General features: G+C 53.7%; 1 protein-coding gene across 1 annotated transcript; it reads left to right on the top strand.

Moving 5' to 3' along the window:
• Positions 1–342: 342 nt before the first annotated feature.
• Positions 343–14,286, top strand: STX6 (syntaxin 6). Its single transcript, XM_018079119.2, has 8 exons — positions 343–393; positions 2,966–3,135; positions 3,703–3,797; positions 5,502–5,564; positions 7,375–7,497; positions 8,798–8,904; positions 10,443–10,537; positions 12,041–14,286. The coding sequence occupies exons 1-8, from the start codon at positions 365–367 to the stop codon at positions 12,115–12,117; spliced, it is 759 nt and encodes a 252-aa protein (XP_017934608.2). The 5' UTR covers positions 343–364; the 3' UTR covers positions 12,118–14,286.
• Positions 14,287–14,972: the final 686 nt, after the last annotated feature.

The following is a 14,972-nucleotide window of genomic DNA, read 5'->3' as shown; positions in this document are numbered from 1 at the left end:
CAGAACCGCCTGGACACAATCCCGTGCCATGTGCTCTCGGATGACCCTGCTTGAGCAGGGAGGTGGGACCAGATGACCCGGAGTGGTCCCTTCCCGCCTGAACGATTGTGTATGTGATTATGCGGCTGTGAGGGACCGCGGGACGAACTGCGGGAGCTTCCCTGGCAGAGCCGGGACCGCTCCACGATCCCGCCGGGGCCGACCCCCGCGCGCCATGGCGGCGTGACGTCACCAGACCACGCCCTTATAGGCGGTGCTGCGGGGGGGTGTCCTGGTGGAGGCGTGACGGGGGGCGGGCCCTGACGGGGGCGGGGCCTGTGGGTGCGCCGTGCGTGAGGCGGCTGCGGCGGCTAGCTCCTGTTCGATGGAGGACCCCTTCTTCGTGGTGAAGGGGTGAGTGCCGCCCGCGGGGGCTCCGGAGGCACGGCCGTCGGCGACGGGGAAGGGGCCACGGGCGCTCCCGGGCGCGGAGCGGGCAGGCGCGGCCGCCCCGCGCGCGGGGAGGCCCCGGAGAGGGGAGCGATCGGCGGGCAGGGGTTCTGTGTGGGGGGGATAAATGGCGCCGGGGCCCCCCCGCGTGCAGGGGCTGAGTCGGGCACCGCGGGGCTCGGCGGGGGCGGCGGGCACGGGGAGGCGCCTGGGCAGGCGGCCAGGGTCGGCCGCGGCTGGGCCTCCCGCGCTCCGCGGGGGCACCCCGGCCCTGCTGCATGCGGCCTCCGCGGGCAGCGGGCCCCGCGGGCTGGCTGGCTCGGCTGGACCCGGGGGGCCGCGGTGTCCCTGGGGGAAGGGGGAGAGGAGCGGGGACCAGGCTGTGGGACGGACAATGGCCGTGAGAGGAAGCGAGCGGAGAGGAGACGGAACACAGGCAAACACAAAGGTGGTCAAGGGAAAATTATTCTTAATAGGGTAAATGTCGCTCCGTTGGAGCTGCTGGAGAGAGTCCAGCAGAGGCCACAAAGATGATTTGGGGTCTGGGGCATCCCTCTAATGAGGAGAGAGTGCAGGAGCTGGGCCTGTTTAGTCTGGAGAGGAGAAGACTGAGAGGGGATCTCATCAATTCACATAAATATCTCAAAGGTGGGTGCCAGGAGGCTGGTGCCAGACTCTGTTCAGGGGTGCCCAGCAGCAGGATGAGGAGCAATGGCCATGAACTCAAACACAGTAAGTTCCACCTCAATATAAGGAAGAACTTCTTTACATTGAGGGTGGCAGAGCCCTGGAATAGGCTGCCCAGGGGAGTCGTGGAGTCTCCTTCTCTGGAGACATTGCAAACCCACCTGGACACATCCTGTGTCACCTGCTTCAGGTGACCCTGCCTTGGCAGGGAGGTTGGACTGGATGATCTCCAGAGGTCCCAACTCCAGCTGTTCTGTGATTCTGGGAAAGCACTGCAGTCTCAAAGCACAGCCCCGGGACCACCTTCAGCTTTGGCTGGGGGATGGTCTTCTGCTCCATGTCAATGTAACAGCGCTGAGGAGCAGCAGAGAGGCTCATAGGGGGGTGATGGGGGAAGCCACGGGAGTGCAGGAGGTGTGGGAAGGGATGCTGGTGCAGCCAGGGAAAGTGAGGCCCTCTGCCAGGTTGAAACGGTGCTAAGGGGAAAAAATAGGAGTTGCCATGGGTGGGGAGCAAATGTCCTGTCAGACTTTCCAGAGAGATTCCTGCGGCATTTGGGGAAGGGCAGGGAGGGGAGAGGGGATGTGCTGCCGCTCCCAGAGTTAATTATTACCTGGCAGGTCTGAGGGGCTGGTGGTTGTGGAGCCAACCAGAGTTGCATTTAGCTTGCTTTCCTGGTGTCTGTAACTCTTCCCATCGGAGGACATCCAGCTCTGCTTTACATTCCTGCTTCTGGGTACTTCCACAAGTGTGTTCAGATGAAAAAAAAAAAAACCAACACCACAAAACCAAAAGCACTGCTGGCAAGTAGAGTAGGGAATGAAGTTTTCCAGATCCTCAGTGTGGGTTGCTGACTTTAGGGCACTAGATGTGGCAGACTCGGAGCCGTGGGCGTGCGGGAAGAGGAGGGGCGCGCACTGAGAGCTGCAGCTCACATAGCAGTTTGAGGACTTCAGGCCCTGGTGTAACAGTGAGAGCTGCAGTCCTGGCACCCCTGCAGGGTGTGGGCTCATCTCATCTGTCCTGAGCTTCTCCTGGTGTTAGCCTGCTTTCCTTCACTGGGGTGAAACACCTGCATCTGACATGGATGCTGTGTGCAAGCTCATGGTGGCCACCTTTCGCACCAGCACCGTCTGGTCTCAACTTCATCCCAACTCCCTGTGAACCTGGGGGAGAAGTTCACAGCTCAGGATCCCAGAGTTTGTAACTACAGATAACCACACTGAGGGCCCACCACCCAAATTTACAAACCTGCTTGCCCCAGAGCAGTGCTGTCAGCAAAGTCTTCCCCTGCTGTGAATGCACTCGTCTCCAAAAGAGCTTAGAGCAGCAGAAAAAACTTGTGTTCCCTAAGCCAGCATAGTAGGGCTGTGTATTTTTTTAAATACTGAATTAAAATAAACAGTGCTGCACTCAACAGTCTGCCTGGCTGTGTTGTGGGGACAGTTCCTGTAACTCTGTGTGCCCTTGGGGTATCTTACATGGGTAGTCAAGAGCCTTCAGAGGAAAACTGTTGAGAGGAATGCAAAACATGGATTGCCAAAGAGCTGCCTCTTTCAGACCCTCTGCCCTGGCTTGCCCGTGTGACACTTCCCCTGAAGAAATAGGTCCCTTCATTAATGGCTGTAAGTTGTTGCTGCTCAGCACCTTGTGCTGCAGCAAGAGACAGGATTGTCCAGGAGGTAGGGCAAATCCTTATTTTACAAACCAAACTAGTTGTTTGAAGGAAAGATGTTTGGGAGGAAGCCGTAGCTTCCCTGCTCAGCTGGACACGGGGCTGTCCCAGTGTCACTGCTGCGGGGCAGCTGATGATAATTCCTTGGCTTCTCTTCACTCCCCCCGGCTGCAGGGAGGTGCAGAAAGCCGTGAACACTGCCCAGGGGCTCTTCCAGAGGTGGACAGAGCTCTTGCAGGATCCCTCCATCGCCACAAGAGAAGAGATCGACTGGACCACAAATGAGCTCAGGAACAACCTGCGGAGCATCGAGTGGGACCTGGAAGACCTGGATGAAACCATTAATATCCTTTCTGTGGTCCTTTGGAGGTAGGGGCTTGTGGTTCCCAAGCTGTACTGAATCCCCAAGTACCAGTGCTTGCCATTTTTTGCAGAAATCAAGACTGTTTGAGATTGAATTTGACATTTACATTAGCCCTTCTCAAACTGCAGACGAAAAATTAAGGCAAGGATTTTCCCCTTGCTGTTTTGTTTCCCTTTTTACAAGGTATATTCTAAGATGCTTTGTTCTAGAAAGCCTATTGTGTTGTATGAATCTGGATTTCTGCGGAGTCAGTCATACCCTAGGCTGGCTTCCAGAAATACTCCTTTTCCCTTGTGTTCATCTGAGCTCTCCTGAAAGTGCTGCACAGCATCACAGAACCAAAAAAAAAAACACGGAAAGGAGGAACCTACCGCTGGTGCACGGTACATTCCTGCCATGCCTGTTCTTCCGTCCAGTGTTCTGTACTTCGCTAATCAAATTTTGGGAGCGGGCACAGAACAATGGCCACTTGGCACGCTTGGGGGCTGTGTGTGTCCGTGTGTGCACCCAACACCACTTCCGGAGGGCTCCTTGACTCGCTGCCCACGCATTGTCGAGGCAAACCCGCGGAAATTCAACCTTGATGCGACGGAGTTGGGCATCAGGAAAGCCTTCATCACCAGCACGCGGCAGGTGGTCAGGGTAAGGAGTGTGGGCTTGGGGTCAGAGCCTGGGGAAGGTAGAGGGGTTAAAAAAAGGCAAGCTTGGGAGCAGAGAATAAACCTGCTACCTCCTCAGTGCCAGACTTCCTCCTCTTCCCCGTGCGCTCCCGCCTGGGGCTGCCCAGGTGGGTTTGGGAGTGCGGGTGTCTCATGGCATTCCCTCCTTTTCTGCTGCTGTCCCTGGAAGTCTTCACACCTCTCTTACAACACTGAGCCTGGGAATGTGTAGTAACTGGGGGGGAAGAGTAAAGACCCCCCTGTGATGCAGGGGAGGCTGGAGCCTCCCTTCAGAGTTTAGGGAAATCACAACTGCCCTGACCACTTGTAGCACTAGTTTTCAAAAATAGGGAGACCACTTTAAACACTGGCAGATGGTTAAAGCCTGGCGTTATTGACGTGGTGACTTCAACTTCCTACCCCTGAAAAATAGTCCAAGCAACCACTAGATTTATTTTTAACTCAAGGAGGATTTTTTTTTAGTTTAAGATCACACTTCAGGAGCAAAAAGGGGATTTTAACAAATTGGTAGCAATAAAAAGAGAAGAAATGTCTTCCCCAAAGCCTCACTGCCTGGTAACAAGCTGCTAGTTAGGAAGTTTTCTCTCTATTAATAGCTGCACTGAGTTTCTGCTGCCCCTCATGACTCTGATGTTCCTGCTCCACAGAATGCACTGCTGTGGCTGGCAGCAGGCTTGTAACCCCACCTGCAGTCCTGCGGTCTGGGTGCAGTTCCTAAGGCTTACCTGGGAACTGATCCCGAAACCTCGCTGGCCCCAGGCAGCAGGCATGTGCTCACTGCCTTGCCCCTGCTGTGGTCCACTCCCAAACAGGCAGGATCAGGCAAGTCTGCTCTCTGGTCCTCTTTACTTGGCTGAAAACTGCTGGCTAATGGCTTTTGGAGCGATGTCTCCTGCTGGTAAATGAAACTGGTTAGTGGCAATGTGCAGCTGACTTCCAGTTTTCGGGGAGGAATTCGTGATGTGCAGCAGAACATGCATTGTTAGCCAATGAGAGGTAACCAATGGGATCTGGTGCTCTTGAGTGATGAGTTGCACATCTCTGAACAGTAAAACACACCTGAATGCTCTGATGACATCAGAACTGTGCTGGTGGATCAGCCTCTACCAGATCGTGTTGACTACTTGCTAATCTATAAAAAAACTAGACTATGTTATGTTGAGATGGGGAGCCTTCTGTGGTTAGTGACCTTCTGCAGGAACTCCACAGCAAAAATTAATTGGTAAGGAGAAAACCTAGGCACAGACAGAGAGGTTGGCCACACGACAGGAAACCTGCCTCATCCTATGCAATATAAAACCTGGGAACAAAGCACAGGGGTTTACAGGCTTCCAAGGCCTTAACAAACATTACTCTTCCTTACACTCTATCAATGGGAATATTAGTTTATTGTACAAATCAAAGTGTTTCTGGTTGTAGTAGAGCAAAATGAGCAGTAAATAAGGAATGTTATCAAAATATCCCATTGCCATTGGTTTTAGCATTAGTAGAACAATATGAACTGCAATGAAACTTTCTACGATATCTTTCCAGACTCTTCAAAACTGTACATTCTCAAAGAAAACCTCCCTTCCCTTGCTGGGTATAGACAGCCCTGTAACACCCTGGAACTGCCTGTCACCTCAAATCCAGTGCTCACATGCTGCTTCTTTTGTTGAACAAACAGGATATGAAGGATCAGATGTCGAACTCCTCCATGCAAGCGCTGGCTGAAAGAAAAAACAGGCAGGTGAGAGCCAGAAACAGGCAATATATATCTGTTACAATGTGTATCCTGTCTGTAGTTGATTCCCTTACCAACCTTTGTTCTGGGAAGGGGTTTGCACGTGGGGGCCGAGCTGTGTGTTTGAGCCCTGTCTGCTTGGCTGACCTGGGAGAGCTGGTTCTCACAGGCACGTTGCTGCCACCCTTTTCCAAGCCTGTCTCTCAAAGCAGTAAGTCAGCACTCGCCATCTGTCTGTGTCTTCAGATCTAGTTGTGTACAACTGTCACCGTTGCATCATCCCTTGGAAAGGGAAATCTCCCTCCTCCTCCTCGGGGGGAACTGCCTCAGAATCCATGTCAGTGAATGTAATCCTGCTCTCTGCTGGATTTAGGAGCCAAGATGGTGCAATATCCTTTTGCACAGCTGCCTCCCATAATAGCCATGTGAGAAGATGGAAGAAGCTCAAGGAATCTTGAGTTGTCTGCGCTTGTAATCTAAGGCATAGAACTAGATGCAGCTTGTGCTCCTTCCTGGCTGACAGGGAGGCTGTAAGGAGATCCCAGAGCTGACTTCCAGAGCCATCTCAGTAAAGCTGGTGTGCACAGTTCACTTGTCTGTTCTGCATCAGCCTTACCACCTGTGGCAAAAACAACAAACTGCAACAAGCCACTGAGAAGCAGAGAGCTGGTTCCTGAGCTTGTCACAGGGCTAATTGATGTGCTTGGCAAACACTTGAGGCAGCAAAGTCCCTGACACCCTTGCTCAAACAAGCCTGTAGCTTTCCCTGGGATTTGTTGCTTCCTTTTGCACAAGGTTCCTGCTGGCTGTGGGAGACCATATGGCCCAGCTCACATGGCGACATCTGGTCAGGAAAACTGACTTCCCCTTGCTGCCTTCCTCTCCCTTCCCAGCCCCTCGCCTTCCCTCCAGCCCAGAAGGCTCATGCTGGGCTGCAGAGGCTGCTGGACTCCATGTCTGAGAACATAGAGACCATCTAGTTTTCAACCTGACAGAGCAACCTGGTTGTTGTCTTGCTTTTCTTCACAAATACTCAGTCATCCCCTCCTGCCCACGAGCAGGGGCTGCAGGATGGTCTTGTTACAAGTCAGCCTTGCCTCCACACTGGTGGGCACAGCTCCCTACCTCATCCCTACTGCTGCAGGGTGCAGCTCCTCACCTGCAGGTGCATTGTCCAGCATCTGTTGCTTGTGTTACTCCACTTCCAGGGACCAGACATACTCAGCTGGCTCTGCACAAGCTTTCCTGTGTCCAGGTCGTAGGGCAGGGTGCAAGTGTAACCTGGTAATCTGGCAGCTGAAGCGCCTGCTGGAGGGCAGCCTGGATCATAGAACATAAGCATACAGCACTGCTTTGGTTATATTGCACTATCTTACTGTCAGCTCAACTGGTTAAGTACTTTATCCAGACCCTCTTAAGCCCCTGTCATTAGCAGCACAGCGCTCAGTTCGAGCTGTACATCTGTTAACACAATATATCCAGATACTTCCCAGCTCACATGTCCCAGCACACAGTGCTGTGCCTTTTGAGCAGGCCTTTGCTAGACCTTTGTGCTGCGAAGACCTCCTGCTGCTGGAGAGGCATATCTGCAATACGAGGCTGCAGAGACTTACCAGGCTGGCATTTTGGCATTGTATTGGTTTAGTCCATGACAGCAGTTTGGCTGAGTAGCAGCAGGAGGAAAGGGATGCTCTATGTGTGTGTGTGTGTGTGTGTGTGTACAGGAGTGTTGCCTTGTCTGCCTTCCCACTACACCGTGCAGGTGGGCTGTGAGCAGACACAAGGGTGTTGCTAAGGGCTCTCTGCATCTGTTTAGGCACTCCTGGGAGACAGTGGGAATCAGAGTTGGAGCTCTGGACCTGACAAATACAGCCGTCTGGACCGGGAGCTGCAATTAGCAAATTCACACTTCATCGAGGAGCAGCAAGCACAACAACAGGTAAGGCAGCTGGCACCATGTGGAATAAATAGCTTTGCTGCCAAATGGGTGCTGGGGGATGAGGTACAGGCAGTGAGAGCCAAAAAAAATCCAGTCCTTGGCTGGTCTGGATCCAGGAGCCTGACAGTCGTCTTCTTTGCTTGTGGCATGTATCTTTGCCTGTATTTCCTGTACAGCACAGCTTCGGATGCATCTTGGCACTGAGCTTTTAACCTTTGAGGCATGAGGCTTCTGCTCTGTTTAGAAGGCAATCAGCATGATCTGGAATATGTAGCGTGCTGAGCTGTAATAGTACAAGGACTGCTGAAATCCTTGGGAGAGTAGAAATGTTGCAAACAGAAAAGAACCCGTTTCTCTTATGCAACTTCCCCTGGTTAAAAAGTGTTTGCTGTTGTTGTTGTGCATCTCCCTCGGAACAGGCTGGGAGCAGGAGCACGCGCCTGCTTCCTTTTCCTGCCTTTGTCACCGTGAGATTAGTGAGAAAGCCTGAGCTTTGGGAGAACCCCTGGCGAGGCACTTCCCAGCTGACACTTCCCAGCTGACAGGGGAGTTTGCCTGGAGAAGTGCCCGGGCCGGGCACAGACCATGTGCAGCAGCCCAGCCAACTACAGGCCTTTACTCAGGCAGCTTCTCAGAGGTGGCAAACTGCTAAATCTCCTGACCTGTGACGCCTCCCCAGCTTCCAGAAGTGTTTTACCTACTGACTCTAGGAAGATAAATAGATTCAGAAATAGGTAACTAGGGTAAATCTAATCCTTAGCATGACTCTGTCCTGAAAATGACTTAAAACATCAGCAGACTTATTCCTTTGGCACATGGAGCCAGGCTGGCTATTTTTAGCTGTAGAAGCTGCAACAGCCTCTTACTTGCATTAACCCCTTGTTAGCTGCAGCATGTTCCAGGTTGCATTTCCCAGGCACAGCATCAGCATGGCTCCCAGATGTCCTCTGCTGTACTTGCTTACCTTGCCGAGGTTTTGATGACCAGTTCCTGTGGCTTCCCACAGTCGTTTTAGCTGTGGGTGTGTTGTGGCTGAGCTGAGGCTGGATTTGCAGGGATGTCTGGAGGCTGCAGCCTGCTGTGCCATGGGGATGCCATACCACAGAGGCTTTCCTATGGCTGTCACCTCTCCAGCATTTCTTAGGAACACGGTCCTCATTCCTGGTGGCTTAAGTCTGAGCCCAGGCCTCACAGCTGATGTTGGCTGAGCAGCAAGTGCCTGGCCACTGGATCAGCTGGTTCCAGCCCAGCTGCAGGAGGCAGACCTGTAACTGCCCGTTTCCCTTCTCTCTGGCCCCAGTTGATTGTGGAGCAGCAAGATGAGCAGTTGGAGCTGGTCTCTGGCAGCATCGGGGTGCTGAAGAACATGTCCCAGCGCATTGGCGGGGAGCTGGAGGAGCAAGCAGTGTAAGTGTGGGATGTGGCAACAAAAACCCAGTATGGGGTTGGCTGCAACACAGCTGGAGGTCCTCAAACACCTCTCTCTGCCCCTTTTAGGGCCTTGAATTTACTGGTCCCTCAGGCAGCCTTTGGAAAGCATTATGTACTGTAATCTGCAAGGATCCAACTGCAGCCTCCTTCATTTGAAAGCCTGCACCTAGGGCAGGCTTAGCTGCCAGCTTACCTTTCCTCCTCTTTTCTTTGCACATGCTCCCCCTCAGGCAGCCAGCAGACAAATAAGAGAGGGAGGTGCCATGTAAGGGGGGATACTGAGCACTTCCCCACTCCGCAGGGTTTTGTGCTGATAACTGCTGGAGCTGGGAGCTCTCAGCTCTGCCTTGCCGCCCTGAAACACACAACACAGAGGTGCTCTTCATCATTAAAGCTAAAAATAGCCCTCACCCACGCAAAGGGTTAAAGGGCAGCTCACAAAGTCATTTGCATCCACCCATTTACATATAAATTAGATTTCTCTCCCAGTTCTTGTCCTTTGCAAACAAGTTCCCAGTTGTGCAGGCTAACAGCAGTGCTTCCAGAGAGGCCTGAAGGGTTCATACCTAAAAACCCTCCTTGTTTGGCTGGTAGGAGTCTGGAGGGCCGTGTCACTTGTGACGTGGTGTGGTCTTTGATGAAGAGGGGGGGACTTTAAACCCACCCCCTGTGTGAAGTCCTGCAGTGTGAGAGTCCTCTGCTCTCACAGAAGAGGTCAGTGTGGTATGCCTGTTTTCAGATAATCACACAAGCCATCGGTGCTTGCTAGACTAGCACACAACTACCACAGTGAGGTTTTTACAACTCTTCCTTTCTCCCCACTGAATGAAGGTTTAACAAGTGCCCTAGAACTCCAGATGAAGGAAGCTGTCCTTTTAAACGCATTAAGCTTTAAAGTCCCACTGGCTGGAGACAATTGGATTTGTACCTTGATTCTGGATGTGCAGTGGCATTGATAAAGCATGGATTCAGGAAGGCTTTGAGATTCATTGCAGTTGCTGGGTGGAAGAAGTAGAGCGGTAACTTCCACGCAGAGCTTAAAAAGCACCTTCAAAGCAATTGCAGATCTCATTCCCGCTTGATACACGACTGAAACAAGATTTTAGCTTCCACTGCAAGCCTTGAACAAGAAAAGAGATTTAAAGTCCAAGCTGGCACCTAGATCTAACTAGTCCCTGCTAATCACAGATTATAAATGAGACTTTCCTCTTGTAAGGAGGAAAGCCCCCCCCCCTCACCTTGCAGATGCGTGAGAGCTCAGCCCCAAACACACAGCAGGGATCAGTCTGACAGGAGTCCCAAATTACTTCCTGCTTCCCACCAAAGCGGAGCTGCTGCTTCAGCAGGTTTTTTTTCCCCTTGGGTGCTTCCAGGAGATTGAGGCACGCTCATTTTCTCTGCCAAAGTGTGATACTCTGATCCCATCAATGTTTTGATCAGTGTATGTGAGCGCACTGCTAAATCCCAAAGGGTTGTGCCACCTGCTGACCAGTGTCCTGCTTCTGTGTCCCCAGGATGCTGGATGACTTCTCCCACGAGTTAGACAGCACTCAGTCGCGGCTTGATAACGTCATGAAGAAGCTCGCCAAAGTGTCTCACATGACGAGTGGTAGGTCCTGGGAAGTGGAATCCAGTCCCGGAAAGGCAGGGATAAGCCCTCAGATCTTCAGGCTGGGACACTGTGTGCTCCCACCCACCCAGCAGAGGGGAGGGAGCAGCTCTCAGTGCTTGAACAAGGGGGAAGACTTCCAAGCCCGGCAGCTGCCTTTGTTTTATTTACAGATGCCTTTCTATTTATGCCACTACTGCTGGGAAAATCCCCCTCTGGCTGGTAGGAGGGGAAGCTCTGCAGCCTCCTGCTCTGCTGCAGTTTCCCGTGCTGCCAGTGGAACAAAAGCTGTCAAGGTGCCATTAACCCTGGTCACTGTGTGGCTTCCCCCACACCGGAATGCCTGCGGCAAGCCCCTTTCCGAATCCCACCTGCCCTCGGGCTGCTGGCGCCTGCAGGCCTGTCGTTGATCAGATCATCTGGTGGAGGAAAGGGCTGAATTCTGTGCTGAACCCAGAGAAAAGTCCTTATAAGGCTGTGCCTGAAGCCGGTGGGCTGGCGGAGCGCCATGGGCAGAGCAAACAGGAAGCCCGGCGTGCCTGCCGGGAAGTCCCCCGCCGCCAGCTCGCCTCTCCCAGCGCTGGCAGAGTGCCTGGCGTCACCTCCTCCAGTACCCCTCTCCTGTGGGTGCTCAGGTACCTTGTGGAGGCAGCAGCCAACCAGGAGGAAAAGCATTCCTGCTGTGCAGGATTAGGCTGTCCAGGGGATTTATGAGGTGGTGGGAATACAGCCCTAGAGAGACCGCTTGGAGTGCTGACAGTGCACTTTGGGTCACCAGTAGCCCAGCAGCAGCACAACCGCTGGCAAACCTTGTGTATCTGCCCTTTCCTCTGGGAAAACCCATGAATCATTGCAGAGTGTTTCCGAGTGTTGTGAAAAGAGCGTTTCTGCTGGCATCTCATACCAGGGCCGACCAGGAGGGCTCTTCCCAGGGTAGCTGCTGAGCCCAGGAGTTGGGGGGTGCCAGCACCCTGTTCCCACTGCTGCACCATTGTCTCACAGGGGCAGACAGCAGCTCTCAGAGGCAATGCAGTGTTGAGCCAGGGAAGTGTAAAGATGTCCAGGGAAACCTTATTCCTGGCCCTCTCCTAAGGGGAGCTGCCACAAGCTCTTCCTGGCAGAGCTCTTCAGGGCAGCTTTCACCAGATCCCTTCTTGTTCCTCTAGCAAACAGATTACTCCATGAATGAACAGTGAACATGGCAGCTCTCTGCTTGTTCTTTCCAATTGATTTTGAACCAGCTTATCAAATCTGTTTGAACTTAGTTCTGAGAAACCTCAGAATTCCCACAGCTGTTCCCGAAACCCGATGTATCCTGGAGGAGAAAGGCTGTGGCGTTGTATCTTGCAGTAAGGCATGCTCCCACAGGAACTGCTGTTTTGGCTTGTTATGGCTTTAAGCTTCTTATGGCTTTGAGCTCCTAGCAGTACAACAAAGGAAAGTGCTCCCCCAATTTTCCTTCCCCACTACAGCAGGAAGACTGATGCTTCCTTTTCCTTCCAGATCGACGGCAGTGGTGTGCAATTATCGTACTCTTCATCATCTTGCTGGTGGTGCTCATCCTGTTCCTTGTCCTGTGATGGACTGAACTTCCTTGGACGCCCCCTCCCCGCCCCCTCGCCCCGGCAGCACGGGGAAATGAAACTCTCACTGTTTCCGTCCGCCCACAGAGATCCCCGGCAAGAAAACCCGCACCCAGCTCTCACCATCCTCCTCCGAGGACTGCGGCTCGGCTTTGCCGGCGTCTCACTTGGCTCCGGGGAGAGGGGCTGGAGGACTGGAGCTGCCTCCTCCCCTGGTGCACTGTGATCTGGACCTGAGCTCCAGGTCTGGACCCGGGGAGCTGGAGGAGGACTCAAGCCGCGCGTTTCCACCCGGTGCAGGTAGGAGCTGGTCGCGGCGGTCCCGAGCTGCCTGCGGTGGAATGCGGACACAGAGCAGCGAGCTCTGGGGAGGACGGGACAGGGAGGAGGAATTAATGAATTCACTGAGCATTACAAACCGCGCCGCCGCCGCCAGCCACGAGCATTACCAGGCAGCGGGAGGCCCGGACACACTCCCCCTGCCCCACGCCGCCTCCCCCCTGCCGCGGGCCGGCTCTGTGCCGCCGACTCACCGCTCAGAGAGCACGCTGAGTCCGCAGCAGAGCCTTCCCACCCTCCACACCTGGGCAGAAGGCAGAGCCGGAGGGTCTCGTGTCCTGCCATCGGCCACCCGGTCACCGTTAGACACCCCAGAGCTTTAAACTTGGGTTGCTGCACGCCGAGCACTGGCAATCAGCGGTGAGCTGGAGAGGGAGTGTCTTAAAGCTTTTAAAATTGCCTCCCTCATTATGCAGCCTATGAAGCTCGTTGACTGATGCTTTCCTTGCCCTTGTATAACTGAGTCACTGCTTCTGTTTAACAGCTGCTTCCCTTTGGCAAGTGATTTGTCAGGTCTAAAATAACTTATTTTTTTTAAGGAAAAAAAAAAAACTCTGAAGATTTTTTTGATGACCGAGCCACGTTCTCTCTGCGGGTGCACGACATGCATGATCAGAGAAACAGTGCTCAATGATGTATTTTAAGTGCATATGAACTTGTAAATATGATGTTTTAATTTTTCCCACCCATTATTTTTTGGACACCTCCATTTTAAGCAACCAAAAGGCTGGAGATTCAAAGCTATATCATGTTCCCGTATTCCTTCCCAGTCCTTTTGTTACCTCCAAGTTGTTTGTCACTTGAGTTGTCTCAGCAGTGTCAGGTAGCCGAGTTGTCTCCCTCATACAGGGAATGCGGAGTAGCCAGGTGGGCAATACCAAAATGTGGCAAAGAAAGCTCACCTGGGCAAGTGTCACTGGGGAGGAACAGGCAGGCACAGGGGTCATGCTGCAAGCACTGATTATGGGATGTGGGGTGACCCTTCAGGAAAGCAAAAACGGTTTCTTACTCCAGTCCACTCCCATATTTAAGCTGCAAACATGAAAAGACTCAGGACAGGCTGGCTTATGGCTCCCAGATGGGCTGGGGGAGGAAGTTAATTGGCACTGACACAAAGACTTCTGCTGAAATTGCAAATCGCCCCCAAAATCGTCCTCCCAGCCTTGGAAGCTCGCCACCGGATGTCTTTACCTCCAGGACTGAACACTCCTCCCCACCGGGTTTGTGGCTCCCTCCAAGGTCTGTGTGCCCCCTGTCCCCGCCGCTGGATGCACAGCTGGATGCACAGCTGGTGGCACCGTGCCTTCCGCAGCCGGGTGCCGGATGGGGCCCAGCCGAGCTGCCCTGCGCCCACCCGGCTGCTCTCGCCGTTAACGCACACGTGGTGCCCTCGGTGCCCACCCGCACTCCTCATTTCACAGTGGCTCCTTATCCTTGCAGAGCATCCCGTTTCCTTTGGTTACGCTGCAAGGAATAGGCGGTGTCTGCTTTCCAGGGCTGGCTATCGCAGTGTCTGCACCGCTCTCCTCGGGCTTATACCTCTCCAAGAGCAGGTTCCCGGGAGCGTGAGTCTGGCCATGGAGCTGGGCTCGCTGCCGGACGGTGTTTGCACACCTCCGATCCCTGCATTGTTGTCGGTGTGGTTGTGCATCCTCTGGGAATGACTCCTGTGCAGGACTGCTCCTTCAGTAGTCCAGGGGGTGGCCCAGCTTCTGGAATCACTGCACACCACCCAACTGTCTCTGGTCCCTTTTCCTGTGTATATTTGCTTTTCTGTCGCTGGTGGTGCCCCTCCCGTTAACACTAAATAAAGGTGCAGCAAGTGCAGATCTCCAGTCCTCACCTGACTCTTGCTCCAGGACAAGCAGAGGGTCCTGTGGCACTAGGGGGTGGGGAAAACTCTCACCAGCATCTGCTGGGCATCACCCTCCCGGCTTTTGAGGCACTGCAGGTTTTGGGGTCCCCTCTGCACTGCGGGCAGCTGTGCTCAGATGTTGGGGATGCTGCAGGCAGATGTGCCCAGATGTGGGACACCACCATGCAGAGGGCAGCCATTGCTGCCATGCCACCTCTGTCTGCTGGAGAGACACATTTTGGCATGAGTTTCCCCTTCCATGGCTGGAAAAAAGAACTCAAACTCTCCAAGACTGAGGTCCTCCCCACCCCCAGCAGCACCATGGGAAAACAGGCACCCACCCCCGGCCCATGCCAGCAAGCAGAACCCCAGCCCCTCCATGCCAGCCACAAGCCAAGGGCAGTATTTCATTATTCCAGAGATATATTTTTGTGTTTCAGTTTGAAATAATTTAAAAGAACCCCACCAGCCTGTGGGTGCAGGTTGGCAGCACTGGCAAGGAGCCCCCTGTCTCCTGGGGTCACAGAGATGGGGCATCCCCACACTGGTCACCTCAGTGCCCAGCAGGACAGACCTGGCTGGCTCTGTCAGGGCTGGGCTGTTCCCTGTCCCCACACTTGGGGCAGCTTCTGGAGACACTGGACACTGTCTGGGGGGG

This window comes from Manacus vitellinus, unplaced genomic scaffold, assembly GCF_001715985.3.
Source record: "Manacus vitellinus isolate BGI_N305 unplaced genomic scaffold, ASM171598v3 scaffold_44_pilon, whole genome shotgun sequence".
In the NCBI taxonomy this organism is placed as follows: Eukaryota; Metazoa; Chordata; class Aves; order Passeriformes; family Pipridae; genus Manacus; species Manacus vitellinus.
The sequence above is the reverse complement of the archived record's forward strand: the minus strand, read 5'-3'. Positions and strand labels throughout refer to the sequence as shown.